The sequence below is a fragment of the Manis pentadactyla genome, chromosome 10 (genome assembly GCF_030020395.1).
Source record: "Manis pentadactyla isolate mManPen7 chromosome 10, mManPen7.hap1, whole genome shotgun sequence".
NCBI classification, from domain to species: Eukaryota; Metazoa; Chordata; class Mammalia; order Pholidota; family Manidae; genus Manis; species Manis pentadactyla.
Window position 1 is genome coordinate 8,702,655 of NC_080028.1, and position 14,070 is coordinate 8,716,724.

The 14,070-nt window shown below is 59.8% G+C and overlaps 1 protein-coding gene across 2 annotated transcripts in view; it reads right to left on the bottom strand.

Moving 5' to 3' along the window:
- CACNA1I (calcium voltage-gated channel subunit alpha1 I) overlaps positions 1 to 14,070 on the bottom strand; it is a 119,212-nt gene that overhangs the window by 37,018 nt on the left and 68,124 nt on the right. For both annotated transcript variants that reach the window (XM_036891390.2, XM_036891388.2), the window contains exons 9-14: positions 11,938 to 12,250; positions 9,206 to 9,627; positions 2,242 to 2,393; positions 1,397 to 1,582; positions 1,012 to 1,129; positions 201 to 356 (exon numbers count right to left, since the gene is read on the bottom strand). In XM_036891390.2, the coding sequence (XP_036747285.2) occupies positions 201 to 356; positions 1,012 to 1,129; positions 1,397 to 1,582; positions 2,242 to 2,393; positions 9,206 to 9,627; positions 11,938 to 12,250 (1,347 nt within the window). The remainder of the gene's footprint in view (positions 1 to 200; positions 357 to 1,011; positions 1,130 to 1,396; positions 1,583 to 2,241; positions 2,394 to 9,205; positions 9,628 to 11,937; positions 12,251 to 14,070) is intronic.

A 14,070-nucleotide genomic window follows, 5' to 3' on the forward strand; every position in this document is an offset into this window, starting at 1 on the left:
CTACACTTCCAGGGGTGAGATGCAGCCTCCATTTGCACGCTTCCTATGATGGGAAGCTCACCACCTCTTTGACAAATCCCTCCTTTGGGACCTGTTGCCTGCTAGATGTTTAAATTGCAGGCCTACCCTATCCAGACCCTCCCTGGCCCAGTCTCATGCAGGCCCCATGGAGGTTCTTCCTCCCACAGGGCTGCAGTCACCTCTGCCTGGAAGCCCTCCACCAGGATGGCCACCAGCAGGTTGAAGAGCACGTAGTTGCCAAAGGTCATGAGAGCGACAAAGTAGAGGGAGGCCCAGGGGGAGGTGGAGGCCATGCCATTATAGAGGACGACGTTCCAGTCCTCCTGTGTGAGGATCTGTGAGGGGAGGGGTGCCACAACTCAACCCTGTGGTTCCCCCAGGCCCCAGACCAGCCCAAGGGCAGAGAGAGCCCACGGGGTGGCATAGCTGCAGGCACACTGCAGCCCGCTCACCTTACAGCATCCTCATGTGCTTGGGCATGCCCAGGGGCTCACTTATTATGGCCCTAGCTAGGGGTGTGCCCACCTGGCACAGCTCTGACCCTCATTCACACACACACCACTCTGCCCGTGCCCCCAGCTCGCCCAACCCTCAGGCCTGCTGCATACTCACACCCTGACACCCACTCCTCACCGACCTGTGCTCCCTCCTGGCTGCTTCCACAACCCCACCCCCTCAGCACACTATCCTGCTCACGCTCCCGCCCCTGCACGAGCCCCACTTCCTCCTACTGCCATGCCCAGGTTCCATGTGAGGAAACAGTCTCAAAGAGGGATCCTAGCGTGCTCAAGTCTTGGGACGGGAGTGGAAGGGCAGGGATGGGTCCTGGGCAGTCAGTCCAGCTCCCAGAGCCAGTGCTACCCCCATATCCCCATCTGCCCACTGAAGGCCAAAGTTGAGGGTCCTCCTGCCCCTCTTCTCTGGATACTCCAGGGGGACCCGCTGAAAAGCCACACAAGTGGCAGGCCTGAGACACATGCTGCCGCTCACCTGGAACACTGTGACAATGGCCCACAGCAGGGAGTCAAAGTTCTTCCTGTCAGGGACCGTGTCTCCCGTGTCCGTGCGGAGGCTGAATTTGCAGCCAAAGATGTGCATCCCAAGGATGCTGGAAGGGACGGAGTTGGCGCAAGGGACTCACACACCAAGCTCCCCACCTTGTTTCATTCTCAGAACAAAGATGGGAGGAGGCAGCATGGGTCCCATGCTGTAGACGTGAACACCGGCTCACCAGGGCAGGAGGGGATTGAGTGATGGTGCAGGATTCACCCCCAGGCCCAGGGTGCTGCCTGGGGAAGCTCAACCAGCCGCGCGCCCCCAGGCTCCTGCCCTGGCAGGTCCCGCCGGTGTGGAACCCAAGGTGGTCAGGACTCACCTGAAGATGAAGATGAAGAGCATGAGCAGCATGCAGAAGGTGGCCACGTTGTCCATGGTCTTCATGAGCACCACAAGCTGGCGCCGCAGCGCAGGCATGAAGCGCACGAGCTTCAGCACTCGCAGCAGCCGGAAGGTCCGCAGCACGGACAGGCCGCCGTCCGCCTGCCCCACAATCTCCCAGATGCTGAGGCCAGGGGGTGCAGGCCAGGCAGGGAGTGGAGAGAGGCGGGAGGCGTCAACGGGACGCGAGGTTGAGAGGAAGGCAGAGGAAGGAGAGGTCGGGCAGGACACAGAGACAGAGAGCTTCCATTCATTCATTCATTCGTTCATTCAGCCAATAATGTCTCACTGGTCTCTGCTGCTCCATGAAGTGCTTGAGACTAGGGGCTCTTGACCCAGAGCCCAGGGACACCCCCCCCCAAAAAGCCTATGGCTAGCATTCAGGAGGTCCATGAAGGTCACCAACCTCTTTTTGAGATTGAACATTCTTTTGATATGAATGTAAACAATAAACCACAGAGATTTAGCAGTTACTATGACTGCAGCCAATCAAAGTCACTGATATTTTTATACCATGTGACAGTTGATACAAATATTTCTGCGTATTATTTGTGCTCGTCCCTTCTTTAGAATGATGGCAGCCACAGACCCACTGCTACATCTGGCACTTTAATGCATTAATCCAGAAGCACGTATATTGCTACATCTCAAATTTTAAAATAGTTTGGTAACTGTGTTTCAGTGTAATTGGTCTCCTTTGTGATCTTACTGCTTTATTTACTGGCAGGGGTCAGTGTGTTGTCCCCTTTTCCCCGCATTCCACTGGGCCCACTGGGGTGGCACCTGATGATGACGATGATGCTGTCGAAGATGTTGTAGGGGTTGCGCAGGTAGTCGAAGAGCCCAAAGGCAGCCAGCTTCAGCAGCATCTCCAGGGCAAACATGCTGGTGAAGACCACGTTGCAGATCTCCAGGATGTTGGTCAGCTCCTCGGGCTGCAGGGTGTTGCAGCAGGGCCCAGGGACCCAGTCAGGTCACAGGGCAGCCACAGATCCCCTCAGATGCCCACCAGCTCCAGGACTCCCCAGGGAGGCAGGGAAGGCTGGCTCTGCTGCCATGGCTGCGCGACCTGGCAGGTCAATGCCCGCACTGGAGCCTAGACCTCCCCCAGCATGGTGGGCTGGAGAACCCTGCAAGCATGCTGCATCTCTGCCCTGCTGAGGGGTCCACTGAGGCGGCAGGACCCCATAGGGCCGACCTTCCACATGTTGGAAATGACGCTGGTACAAGATGAGGAAACTGAGGCTCAGAAGCAGCCTGAGGACACACAACTAGATGCAGAACAAGACAGGAAGGCAGGCCAGAGGTTGCCAGAAACTCGCTGTTTGCCTGTGACCCTATCCCATCTAGTGAGCACTTACCTTGTGCAGGCCTGCTCTGTGCACCTTACAGGCATCATGTCCTCCCTCCCTCACAAAAGCCCATTTGCAGATGAGGAAGTAGGTTTCAAGAAGGCCAGTCCCCTTCCTGAGGCTGTGATGCTAGTAAGGGGCAGAGCCAGGATTCAAACCCAGGCAGCCAGGCTTCCAGACTCCCACCCTTACCTCCTGCCTGTGCAGACCTCCCCCCGAGCCCTCCCCTCTCTCCTTGCCCAGCAGCGGTGGTCTCAGGGCTGCAGGTGGCTGGAGACCACCGTGCCCTGTGGAGGGGGGACAGAGACCAGGCACGTACTGGGTGCCACAATGGCTCTTTAATCCCCCGAGCACCTGGTCTGTGGGGCCCGCTTCACCTGCTTCTCAGGGGAGGACAATGGGGAAGTTAAGGGTTAGTCACCGGCTGGTCAGGAGGACACTAGCCCCCTGACCTCAGAGCCACCCTCTGCCTCAGGAGCTATTTACCTCCTGTTTTTAGCAGCACCTGACACCCCTCAAATGGGGCCATCTGAGCAACCTGTGTATGAAACAGGCCACACCACGGGTCATGACGGGAGGCAGGGCTCCAGGTCCTTCGCAACCCCTGCCTCAGTTTCCTCATCCATAAAACGAGGGGGTGGAAAGAGATGATGCCCATTCCTAACCTCTCTGCTGAGGGCCAGAGGCTCCGGCCCCGCTCTCCCCTCCCTGACCCCTCTGGGGCGGGTCAGGTATCTGGTTTCTGCTCACCCCAAGCCAGGTCACTCCTGTCTGAAGCACAGAGAAGGGCCATGTGTTAGGCCTGACTGTGTGCCCATGCTGAGCTCGATACCAACACAGTCACTGATGCCTCAGACAACCCGAGAGGCCACTCCTGGGGTCTCCAGTTTACAGATGAAGAAACTGAGGCTCAGAGATGGGCTTGCTCAGAGTCACCGAATCGGACTCCAACGTGCTCTCCCATGACATACATCTGAACTCGTGGTGCACCCCCTCACTCCTCCACCACTGCCTGCATCCCACAGGTCTGCTGAGCATCCACTGAGCATCCACTGGGTGCTGGCCTTGGGTTCCCCAGCATGGCCAGCAGCAAAGGAATCAGATGCCCTCCCTGCCCCCAAGAAACACCACCTTTGGTGGCAAAGCCCAATATGCCAGCTAACAAACCAGTCCGTAGGTGCTAAAAACAGGAAAGTTGGGGAAACGGTGGCAGTGGGGTTGGGAGCAGTTCCTGGAGGAAGTGGCATCTCAGCAGAGACCTGGAGCTGAGAGGGGAAGGTGGGTGACATGGAGGAGAAAAGGTGTCCCGGTACAGGGACCCGCCAGGGCGGGGGCAGGGAGGTGAGACAGCAGCCATCCACCAGCACCGGCCACCCCAGCCCAGCCCCTCCAGGGCTGACAGGGAGCCTCAGGGGCCTGACTTTGATTCCATTTGTGTTAAAAGGAGAAGAGAAAAACAGAATAAGCAATCGCCAGCTTCCCACCTGGCGCCTGGGAAACCTAATAAAACTGTCAGTTTCTCTCAAGCCCAGATAAAAGCAGAAAACCCCATTTCCATCTGTAATTACATTTGACTCACAAAATGGTCTCAAAAGGGGAGTGGGACCCTGAGAGGGGCCCCTAGGTGGGGAGAGCCAGGGCCCAGATGCCGCTCGGAGCCACTAAGCTCCCAGCCACCAAAACAACGTCCACAGAGATGAAAAATGTGCGCGCTGACAGTCCACAACGGTGATCAGCCCGCACCGGGCCCCACACGCTGCACACACACTCCCACCTGCAAGTGGTGCCAAGCCAGCACTCTCCCCGAAAGGTCACTCGCATGCTTCCCTTCGCCCTTGCAGCAGCTGTTTCTCTCCTCAAGTGCACACCTGTTCACCTTTTCCTAACGGACCATCCATCACTTCTGCGGCATTGTTCTGGGAGAGAGACAGCAAGCAGGAGCGAGAGAGACGAATATAGACAAAGCGAGTGAGACACCGAAGTGGGAGTGTATGTGGAGAGGGACAGGGACAGCCGAGAGAGAGACAGACAGACAGACACAGACACGGGAAGTGAGAGGCAAGGGCAGGGTGTGGAGAGCCGAGACAGAGAAAAACACAGGTGAAGACAACAATGAAGGACAAAGATGGTGACACTGTGGGAGTCAGAGACAGAGCCAGAAAAGTGGGAGGGAGCCAGCAGACAGACAGAGGCCGCAGAGAGGCAGCACAGACAGACCCACGCACTGGAAGAGGAAGAGCCGAAGGGCAGGGCAATCAGAATGAGCCAGAGGCTGGAGGGTAGAGGGCAGGTGAACAGACGCTGCAACCTAGAGGTAAGGCCAGAAGCAGAAGGACAGGGGCAGAGGGCAGCTCACTCCCGCCTGATGCCAGGCTCAGAGACACCTGGCAGCCCCCAGAAAGCCCTGGAACCCAGCACCACCCCCATGACAACAGAGGCAGCTGGAGTTAAAAGCACCTCCCAAGTGCCAGGCAGTGTTAAGCACCATCCCTTCCTTTGCCTCATTGATGAGCTCCTAGTCATCCACCAGGATCCATCTCCAGCAGCACTGCCTCTAGGAAGCCTTCTCTGACTGCAGCCCCTGTTGGTATCTCTCTACCCTGAGCCCCCACAGGGCTGGAATGTTGGGCACTGAGCCATCCATCCTCTTCTTCCCAGAGTCACCTCAGACCCGGGTCAGCAATGACTTAGGGATGGCTAAAGGGAGAACAAGGACTGCTTTGACCCCTCCCCTGGCCAGGAGGCCTTGAATGCAGCCCCTTGGGAGCTGGGGCCCATAGACATGCCCCAACCTGAGTGAGGCTGCCCCAAGAGGCCCCTGCACCCCTGCCCATTCAGTCCAACACTCTACTTTTTATTGTCCACCTTGGTGAGCATCTTTTAATTCCAGGGCAGGATGAGGCTGAGGGCAGCCTTGCCCAGCTTGGGAAGTCCTGCACCTGGGGGCATGAGTGCCAGGATGGGGAGCAGAGGAGACAGAGACTGCTCCCAAGGACCCACGTCTCCCCACCCAGGCCTCCCTGCACTGTCCTGTCAGCTTCACGGACCCTCCGATTCAACCTCAGCATCCCAGAGCCCAACTCTTGTGCACCATGTCACATGGGGCAAGTCATTCCACCTCTCTGAGCCTCAGTTCCTCCATCTGCCCAGTGGGGGTAAGACACCCTGCCTGCCCCATAGGGCTGCTGTGAATCTCACACAGGAAAGAGATGTGATGTCACACATGTGACAGCAAGTGATGATGGAGGAATCTGGCCACCCAAGCTGCCCCCAACCACCTGTTTGTCACTCAGCCTCAGTCACAGACTATTCTGGGCCCACCCTCCTCCCTGGGATATCCAGGGGCACAGACTTGAGCACCCTCTGACGGCATCAAGGGTCACAAGCACTCTCTCTGGCTGGCCATCCCCCTGCACCTGTCACCTCCTCCCGGGCCAGTCCCTGCAAGGAACAGCATCTTCTGCCACAAGGAATCTGGTGGCACTCCCTCATGATTCTGGCAGTGGTGACCACCTAAAGGCCACTAGCACTTGCAATCTAACCTCTCGTTCGAGGACTGGTGACCAGGGACGGGGGGAGGGACGGCCAGATGGCATAGGAAAGCAATGTCCCAACTGCCCGGCTCTCACCTGCCACCCACATGGCCACACCAAGCTCCCTGTCAGCAGGGTGGGCAGCCGGGGCATGGCAAGGCGGAGCCCCCACAATGCCTCCGCTCTGCAGTCACCATCCCTGCAGGAGAGGGGCTGTGCCTGCTGGCCCACCTCCTCCTCTCCTGCTCCTCGCCTTCTCTCCCTGCCTCCTGGTCACCCCGGGCCGCCCTTCTCTCTGCAGGCGCCACCTCAGACAGGGCTGCTCAAAATAAACAGGAGGGCGGGTCGTTTCCCACCAAGCAATGTCTAGGAGAGGAGGGGAGTGGAGCAAAAACACCAGTGGTTCCCCAGCAGGCCCTCCACAGAGCTGAGTCGAACAATGGCTGCCACACAGAGCTGCTTTAAAAAGAACATTTTAAAGATTCTCCCTCCCCCTCACTTTTTCTTTAATTAATTCATTTTTTGAGGCTCCAGACAGCAGTTGGTAAACTCACCCCAAGGGTGAATCAAACAGAAGATTCATAAATAATTCCAAGTTAGTGAGCACCAGGCTCCTCCATGGGTTGACCGCCCCCAGCTAGTCTTCACCGTTGGGAGGCCGGGTGACTTGCCCAAGGCCATGCTGCCAGTCCACAGCAGAACCAGGGGTGGGACCCAGATCTTGAACAGTGGATTTCCCCTCTCTGGACAGCACCCTTCAATGTGTGGGGAGGGGTAAGGGTGGCTGTGAGGTAGATGCACATGTAGGCTGGGGGCCTGGCAACGAGTAGGCCCTCAGCAAACGGGGGTCAATCCCTCTGAGGCAAACAAGCTGGGCACCTGCCTCTCCCAGCCCCATGGGGGCTCAAGGAGTGCCTGCAGCCCCAAGAAAAGAGGCTCCACTATGTGGACTGGCCTGAGGCTGGGGTAAAAGGAGAGGCTTCCCTGGCTGCAGTTGCCCTGAGGGGGACAGCTAAGGCAGAAACCAGTAGACCACTGGATTAAAATAGCCTCTGAAAAACAGCCCTGATTTATAGTGTATGCCAATTCCCATGGTGTAAATACTCCCACCGTGGCCAATTTCAAGCTACCAACTGTTTAAAAACAGGTTTGCAAAATTCCTGAGTGCTAGAAAATTGACTCTTGCAAGCTGGTTCCAGCAAGCCACCGGCAGGGACAGTGCCCAGGCTCTGATATAGCAGGACTGTGACAGGACTCCTTGGTGCTACAGGCCCCCACTCAGAAACTAGGGCCAGCATCCCAGCAACACCTGCTCCCCAGGAGAGCTGGCCCAGTCACCCCTCTGTTCCTGGTAGGCCTGGGCCAGGCGGAGGGCAGGAGGCTGGACTCTAGGTGCGGGGGCTCCGGGCTGCCTGGCTTATCAGCTTTACCCTGCAGAAAGCCTTCCCCCCAGTCCTCCCCAGGGACATTTTTAATTAAGCTGGAACGGCTGGCAAACCCGCAGCTCCAGAGAGCCGCGGCAGCCCCAGGGGCCGTATTTAAGTAAATTGAATGGAGCCTGCGCTTGGCAAAGTAATGAAGAGGGAAATGAGTACGGCCCACCGCGGGGCACAGTGCTGGGACAGGACCTCTGCAGAAGGAGGAGGCAGGAAAGCACAGGGGACACGGCGATCTGATTTCTGCAGGAGGGTCAGTCTTGCCACAGAAAGGTGTGGGTTCCAATCTGGCCCCTGTCTGTGGGACCTTGGGCCAGTGACATCCCCCTGGGCCTCAGGGTTGCCAGCTGTCAAATGGGGTGCCCTCACAGGGCAGGGGTGGAAGTAAAGGGCAGAACCTGCCTAAAGCGTGGAGGACAGCAGGAGCCAGAAAAGAGTGATTTTTCCAAATGGAGTCAGGGCTGGAGTTGCCATCCAGGCCGTCACCTGGCATGACCTATGGACTGAGACATCTTCCCTAACCCGCCTGGCCCTCCATCCTGTGTCCCCACAAATAGCCCCCTCTCCTCCTGTGTGCCTGCTTGCCGTGGCCCGCACCCCCTCCCTGCCCCCTCCCGGAAGCTGTCCCCTCCTCCACGCATCCCCCTCCTTGGGGACTCTTTCTCTGACCTCCTCTCACCTCTGAACCCCCAGCAGTACCCTCGATGGCCCAAGGGGCCTGGGACACACCATCTAACTCAGCCAACACCCCCTGCGCCCCGCACACCCAGAGATGAGGACAGAATAAACCTCAGGGTTGGCCGAGAAGGGACATGGAACCGCCTGTGCAGGGCGACCTCAGGGCCACCTTCAGTGCCGTGGGGCTGTGAGGAGGGTGGAGTACGCGGGGATCAAGGACAGGAGGACGCCCACCTGCCTACAGCACGCAGTGGGCAGAGCACGAGGAGCCTGGAATGGCAGTGGGAAGGTTTGTGCTTTGTGCCAAGGGCGATGGGAGCTGTGGGGGCTGTGGGCAGGGGAGAGCCCAACCTCAGGAAAGAGCACTCCAGCCGTTTGGGGAGAATGGACAGGAGGGCTCATGCAGAGGTGACAAATGGAGGTTAGACTTGGCAGGGACTGGCAGGGAGCGGGGGGTGCATTGGTGTCTGGGCTGAACTGCTCAGGAAACAAGGAAGCAGATCCCTCATCCTCAGCCCAGCCAGCCACCAGTGCACCTGCTCGCCCATTTGGCAGACACCCTGAGCTCTCCCTCGGGGTGGGTGCAAAGGCCACATGGATGAATGGGACACAGCCCCCCCAGGCAGGAGCCGGTGACATGGGGGGTGTGCAGCACACCCCGGCCAGAGGGGCTCCGGCTCGGGCCGAGGCAGCCCCCCACCCCGTGCTCAGGAGCCCCACCCCATACCCACACGCCGCCGCCACTGGCCTGCTCGTGGTGCTCGATGCCCATGCTGACGGTGTTGACCAGGATGGCCACCATGATCCCGCGGCTGAAGTACTTGCTGTCCACGACACCGCGCAGCCTGGCTCGTGTCTCCCGCCACACGCCCCCGCGCAGCCTGGCGGCCCCATCCGCCCACACCTCCTCTTCCTCCTTCTGCAGCCCCGAGGAGGCCCCGGCCTCACTGCTCTGGGCCCTGTCCCCGTCGGCCTCCTCCGAGCCTCCGCCTGAGCCTCCGGGCCCTGAGCCCTCCCGGCCCGAGTCGGCACTGCCCAGGCCTGAGGGCTGCTGGCCCGCCTCGTGCTGGCAGTCGGGACAGGCAGAGAGGTCAGAGGCCAGCATGGCAGAGATGGGCTGCACCAGAGCGTGGGGCGTAGGGTCCAGGGGGCTGTGTTGCGGGCACAGCTCTGAAAAGCAAACAGAAGGCGGATCCGTGCCTCAGGGCAAGCCCGAGGGTCTCAGAGGGGGCAGCACCTGCCCACACCAGCCCCTGGCCTAACCCTGTCCAACTCTGTCCCAACCCCGTGTGTGTTTCCAGCTCCTGGGACCCACAGACTCCCCACGCAGAAGCCACAGGGCCTGTGGTTCCTGTTTGCCCCTGTGTAAAAGTGAGGCCTAGAGGCCCGTGGCAGGGGTGTGGGGAGGACTCTCTGGCTCACACAGGGCCTCGGGCTGGCACACCCATGAATGGTGCTTTCTCCATCACTTCCTGGCAATGGCCCTGGGTTAGCTGCTGAACAAAACCTCCCAGGACCCCCGGCCCTCCCACCATCCCTGGAGTTTGGGAAATGGCTCAGGTGGAACTGCTGAAAGAGCCGGACCCCTGTGGGGGGCTGACCCCCCTCACAGGAAGCCAGGGCACCTCAGGAAGCTCGACTCTCCTGCCTGCACGTGCCACTCACATTCCAGAAAGGAAGAAGGCAGGAGCCTGGCCAGGGGGCAAGCCCTCGCTCCAGACCTCCCTGGGCTCCCCCCTCACAGCGGGGAGCCAGGGCAGGCTCCAGGGGGCGGGCAGGAGGGGCCGGCGGGGCCAGGAGCCGGCTGGCAGACGCTTCCACCCTCGGTTGCCCCAGGGAGAGGGTGAGAAGCCTGGGCGCGGGCTGGACCCCAGTCTGGAATCTGTGAACCATTTCAAAGAGGGGCCAGGTGTTCTCTCCCTGTGGCTTGGTTTCTTGGTGTTTGCTGTGTTTTCCCAGAATAAACACGTTTTGCTTATGTAACATTAAAGGGAAAGAAAAGCATGCAATGCCTGCCCTTCGTGTCTGTACTCGCCTCTGCTGTCTCCCAACACCCTGGACAAGGGCTCATTCATCCCCCAGAGCCAGGGTGGGGCGGCTAGAAGTTCAGGGCTCGCCCGCCTCAGCACAGGCGACAAGTCAAAACCCTTCCCAGCCCTGTGTGTACTGGATACCTGGGGAACGGGGAAGGCACCGAGGCACAGGCGCGGGGGCAAGACCTCCCCCCAGAGGCGCCCTGGACTCCCCTGCAGGTTCCCTGGAAAGGGTGGTGTGCAGCTGGAAGCCCCTGGCAGTGAACACCCCTCCCTGTGTCATCCAGGAACTCCGGTGCCAGCCCTGCCCAGACCTCAGCTCCCTGGTCCGCATGCCGGGCCAGCCCACAGGCCACCTGGAGCCTCCTTCAAGACCACGCCTGGATGGCTGGTGCCCGAGGACGGGTGGGCGGCAGCTCTGAGCATCAATTTCCCAGCTTGCCTCCCAAGAATTTCAGATTCCAGAATGTGAGAACTCCAAGAACAGGGCCTGGGGGTGGCTGACTCCCGCTGTGCAGAAGCCTCATCCCCAGCTCCAACGAGGAAGAGACCAGCCCGGCAGAGGGCCCGGGGCTATCCAAGGCCAGGGGCCGTGCACCTGCTCTGGGGTACATACAGTCCTGATGCCTACTTCCCTCCTGTCACCACCCTGCAGCAGGACTGGCCCTGGGGGCGGGCCCACCTCCTGTGGCCCATCTGCCTCCTGCAGAGCTTTCCAGTTCCCCCTGGAGGCGGGCTCGCAAAGCCCAAACCTTGACATCCCTGAGGCTTTTGTCACTGACACGCTGTGTGACCTTAAGTGACCCTAGCCATCTCTCTGGACCTCAGTTTTCCCATTAGAAAATGGGGAGAAATCTCACTCTGCCCCTTTCTCAGAACTGTTTTCCAGAACAGATTCAGAGCGTAAAGCACTAACTTCCAGTTCAGGGAGACGGAGACAAGGAGCGAGAGGAAGGGCCCGAGGCAAGAGGTCACAGAGTGGCACATCTGTCCCCAGCACGCCACACCTTTGCAGGGTGGGCGGGCCCCTTCATTCCAGGTGGTGAGCATCACTGCCCAGGTGTGCCAGTAAGCGTGCCGGGGCAGCTGGGCCCTACGTGGGTGGGAGTCTTAGAGTTCTGTAAGACAGAGGGTAGATGGTTGCTCACTTCTTTCAGGTGTGGATCCCAGAGGCTGAGCCCCAGTCCACATGCACACGCCAAGCTCAGAAGGGAATTCCTTCAGGACAGGGCTGAGCCCAGGCCAGGCACTGGCAGGGGCCACTGAAGGAAGGGGAGGGGCCTGAGCCACCAGCGGGAAGAGACCACAGGGCTTCATATATGCTCACCCTGGTACTGGGAACAGGGGGAGACATATGTGCAAACAGGGCTATTTCTGAGTCCCTAGCTGGAGGGGCAGGAGGCCTGAGTGGGGCACCCTGGAGGCCACGGGAGGCAGGGCCACTTACTGTAGTGCCTGGGCTCCTTGGCGAGGGGCCCAGGCCTGGCAGGGGCGGGTGCCCCGGGGCCCAGGGGCTGGCGCCGGCTCTGCAGGGCCTGATAAAGGCCCAGGGCGCGGCGTTTGGCCTTGCGCAGGATGTGGCAGACGTACTGGAAGATCTCCTCGTAGCAGTCGCCGGGCTCCGCGTAGCTGGCCACCGTGCTGGAGGACAGGTAGCGCTGCCTCTGCTCCAGCATCAGCCGGTGCTCCCGCTGCTTGGTCTCCGAAAACTGGGTCGCTATGACAACGAGGCACAGGTTGATCATGAAGAAGGAGCCCACCTGTGACCAACGGGAGGAGAGGACAGGGACCGGGATGGAGCAGACAGAGGGTGGGAGAGACAGAGAGATGGAGAAGGGGAGGGAGACACGGAAACAGAGGCGGAAAGGAGAACAGGAGCAGGAGCAGGTAACACAGGACAGCAGGGCCGTGGACAGCCAGGGCAGAGGGACATGGAGAGACACCAGGAGAGAATGAGACAGGCTCATAGAATGGAGACACACGCAGCGACCGGAGTACATGCACACAGGGAGGAAGCGGGGAGGGTGGAGGCCCAGAGAGACGGAGAGGCACGGGCACAGATGGGGACAGGAAAAGATCGCTGAGGCCTTGCTCCGCGGGGAGGCAGCGCCCCAGGACGTGGTGCCCAGGCTGCTCCTCAGGCCCCAGTGGACCTGCTCCAAGCTCGCCCCTAGGCGCTGGCTTCAGCGCTGACGTCCCAGCAGGAGGCAGCTGTGGCCAGGGAGGCAGGCCCAGCCCCACTCACACCCCAAGTTCCACCCATCCCTGCCTCCCTCTGGCCTCAGCCGGGCATCCATATGAGAAGCTTCCCTCAGAAAGGGTTTACTTGTGTGGCTTCATATGTGCTTGGGTGTGTGGGGAAAGGCTATCCAGTTAGTACCAGGTGTGCAGGGCAGGCCCCTCCTGGCATTTGCTAAGCCTATGAATGGGCTCAGTGACCTGCCAGTGAAAAGAGATGTGGTGCCTCCTCCAGGATGCCTACCAGGAGGCTCCCACAGGCCACAGCCCCAGACACAGATTCTGCCTTCCCTCTTCTTCCCACAGCACAACTGGGGACCTGGACTTCTGGGGATGCCAGGGGACTTCCTGACCCAAAACACTCTGGGAAAATTCCCAGATAAAACATGCCCTGCCTCATTACTCTCTTGGTCATGTCCCCCACAAGCATTTCCTGGGGACCAGCTCTGTGCCAGGCCTGTGTGGGGGCTCATGAGGAGAGGGCATGGACCCTGTCCTGGGAGCTCACCCCTGCCGGGCTTCTACCCAGCCTGCCTCTGCCCTGCTGCCCCTGGGTGACCCAGGCTGCTCCTCCATCCCCTCTGGACCTCCATGTCCCTGTCTGTAAAATGCAAGCCTCAGGCAAGATGAGTGCAGGGCTTTCCAATCAGAGGGCACACTGGGGACCTGGATATGAGGGCTGAGGGTGCTTTGCCTCTGGGGCTGGGGGTCCTCACCTGAGAAACATAATGGGCAGGTGACCTTGCGAGGGTACACAGCAGCATGGCTGTTCAAGCGCTGCTCTCTAGACCCTTTCTCCTGCGACAGGGCCAGGACCCAACAACTGCAGCAGTAATCACAGCAGGGCACATTTATTGAGCACCTACTGTGTGCTGGGGCTAGCGGGCTTCAGGCTGTGTATCACCCAATCCTGCCCAGAGCTGGAGCAAGCCAGGTGCATCACTGTTCCCCGCTTAACTATGAGCTCGGGGGACTACAGCCTGCCTGGGGTCATGCAGAGAGTTATGGACTCCAAGCCCACCCCTAGCTCTGGCAGGAGCAGCACATGGCATTCTCCAGCCCCTTTTTGGAGTTCAAGGCTGCTCTAACAAGCCTAGTGCTTTGTGGTGCTCCCATGGCCGAATGCTGTCTCCTTCAGGGTCTCTGTGAGCGGCCCCTGCCCAGAAGGCCCTTCCTGGATGCCCTGAGCCTCCCACTCCCCCATCCTCCTCCAGGCTGGATCAGAGGCCCCGTTTAGCCTCCCCCAGTGTCCTGGGCTTCCTTCTGTCATGGCCCCTAAGGTGCTGTGTGCGCTGCGTCAGCTGTAGCCCACCCTCCCCCACAAGACTTGAGCTCCTCAAGG